We start from the raw sequence: 2,730 nt of genomic DNA on the forward strand, positions 1-2,730 counted from the left end.
CAGTGGGCCACGATTCCACCCAGAATTAATGTAGGTCGATTTCTGATTGGCTGTTTTGTCTCCAATCCGATTCGGCCACTAGAGAAGCTCTAGGAGAATGATAGCTGGATATTATGGATGCTGTGCACTGAAGCCCTATTCATACAGTACTCGTATTATCAGGGAATCTCACGGGATTTAGATGTTGGCCTATTTACGTCTATATAATACACACAGAGACCTCTTGGTCCGACATGAGTGGGTCTCCATGCTGCGTAGCAAGATGAATTTCCTGAATGCACCCAAAATGCTGTTAAAACGGTGGTATATATATACTGTATATATATATAAAAAACTTTATTAATCCCGCAAGGGGACATTTTTTCGCTACAGCAGCATTTATAGATACAGGTAAAGCAATAAAAATAATCAAGATCATGTATGTCAGATGGCAGAGGCAACCTCGGACATCAAGCAATTATGACAAACTACTAGAGGTCCTCCGGTAATACTAGTCCAGGGTGAAAAGGGCTCCAGTGCATGTGGATGAACATATCATTTATGTGCTTGCAAATTCTTTTTAGGAAGCTCAGAATTTTGACACAAATACAACTCCAAATTCAGCTGGTAAAAAAACCCCAGTGATGATTTGAGAAAGTGTCAAGCAGAAATACAATGACCGATCTGATACGTTGCCATAGTGATGCTAGCCATGACCCTTTCCTGCACCAGGTATGCCGTTTCCATGGCAAGGAAGATTGGGGCCAAAGTCTACGCCCTGCCTGAGGACCTGGTGGAGATCAACCAGAAGATGGTGATGACCATCTTCGCCTGCCTGATGGGGAGAGGCATGAAGAAGGCGTAAAGGACGGACGGACGGACGGACGGACGCACGCACGCACGCACACACACACACACACACACACAGTCTAGAGATACAGTATAAAGAGAGTGAACATAGCTCTATTGTCTTCTTTAAATGTAACGGCTGTGATACACGGGAACATTTAAAGACGATGATCACTTATCATCTCTCAGTCCTGCTGGAAGCAGAAGAATCAAGGTGATAGTTGTGCCTCAGCACTTCAGGGTCTTAACACTCTTTCCTGCAGTCTGGCCTCCTCTTGCTGGCTGCATTGCCTCAAAGTTTCCCATGTGTCACTGCCTCACGATATGTCGACTCAGTTCTGATGCATCTTCCAACGTGCCAGCCGATTCACAGTTTGAGCATTTATTGCACTTAAGCCATAATACGATATTCTTTGCTGAACACCTTTTGGCCTTTTTAAAGAAGAGATAATATGTATGACCAAAGCTGTGCTCGACTATAGGCTATTAATGTAGGTCCATGTACTAACTCATTAAAACAGATGTGGGTAAAGCTGTTTTAATGGGATTTTAAGGGGATGAATGATTAATGGATGCAATATATTTATATGAGGCATACGTTTAGGTATGATTAATGGATCATCTTTAAGGACTTTTAAGGGCTAAAACCAGAAACTGACTTAATAACATGAATGTCATATCTTAATATGAATCTTAACAAGGGTCTTGATTCTTTAATTATGGTGACAGTTTCATGCTATTTGGTTAGTAGTAGACTTGCAGACAATCCATTAAAACCCAATTGATATGTAATGCATTAATACATTTATCAATGAATTGACCCAAAATAAATGTATCCAGAAAAAACTTTAACAATCCCATTAATGTGTGGATTATATATTATATTCAATCTGACGGTATTAAAAACCTGAATGCTGCATAAGAATCCCTGAAAATATTTCTTGACCCGTAACGTTAATCAAACCCCGATATTAGAAACACATTGAAGCGACATTTTAGAGGAATAAAAGTTCAGCTGTTTCTTCTCTACATTGTTGTCATCTGAAATGAATAAACAGCCATGATTGAAATATGACTTCAGTTCTGAGACTGTTCCTGAATTAGTCTAAAATATGAATATTTCTTTGTCTAAATGCTGCAGCTGAATATGTGGACGTGTTTAAACATGTTCCAGGTCTGTTGCTGCTGATGTTAACATTCCACTACTGTTGTTTTCTTTTATCCGGAGTGCGTGTCTATATCGGCCCTGTGGAATTTCACTGTGGGCAAAATGATTGCTTTACACTATAGCAATACTTCCAAAACTCAGTGTAAAATCAAATCAATACTGTTCAATAAAAGCATTTTTCCATGTGTTTGATTGTTTTTCTATTTCTTTGTTCTTTTTTTGTTTCTGTCCCATGTGGAGTAGTTCAAGATGTTGTGAGTATTTAATCAGAGTCCGTCAGTTGACTGGAATCGAGTTGGGAAATGAATGAATTTGAAAACTAAAGCTATAAAGTCATTAAATCTGCACTTCAATTATGTTTTTAATGTTTTTCTGTCTTTAAAGTGAACACTTTAAAAAGAGTGATGCTGCAAACGGTTACCTATAAACAGCTTGTGTGCATCGGTCGTACCACCCTGAACACAGAGGTTAAGCAGGGTTAAGAGGCAGTACTTAGATAGGAGACCGTCTGGGAATAATGTTCAAATCTACTCAGCTTGTTAACCACAGACCTTCTTTCAGGCATCAAACAAAAAACCCCATTGAATTTAAGACAAATTTATGTATGTTAACCTTACTGTAAAAGTGCTTAGATTAGCATAATATTCAAAACATTTTAAACATAAAAAAGGTATGATCTAAAATACCCTGTTGCACCAAAGCTTAACGAGTGTTTGGCTTGTGGGAAGTGTGAG

At 38.8% G+C, this 2,730-nt stretch overlaps 1 protein-coding gene across 1 annotated transcript in view; it reads left to right on the top strand.

Annotated features, from left to right (window-relative positions):
- The window catches only part of LOC116399336 (plastin-3-like), a 20,972-nt gene extending 18,525 nt beyond the window's left edge, over positions 1-2,447 (top strand). Inside the window, exon 13 of the mRNA XM_031876426.1 lies at positions 671-2,447. Coding sequence (XP_031732286.1) covers positions 671-844 — 174 coding nt within the window. The 3' untranslated portion in view covers positions 845-2,447. The remainder of the gene's footprint in view (positions 1-670) is intronic.
- Positions 2,448-2,730: the final 283 nt, after the last annotated feature.

Source organism: Anarrhichthys ocellatus, unplaced genomic scaffold (genome assembly GCF_004355925.1).
Source record: "Anarrhichthys ocellatus isolate YVR2014 unplaced genomic scaffold, GSC_Weel_1.0 scaffold109, whole genome shotgun sequence".
In the NCBI taxonomy this organism is placed as follows: Eukaryota; Metazoa; Chordata; class Actinopteri; order Perciformes; family Anarhichadidae; genus Anarrhichthys; species Anarrhichthys ocellatus.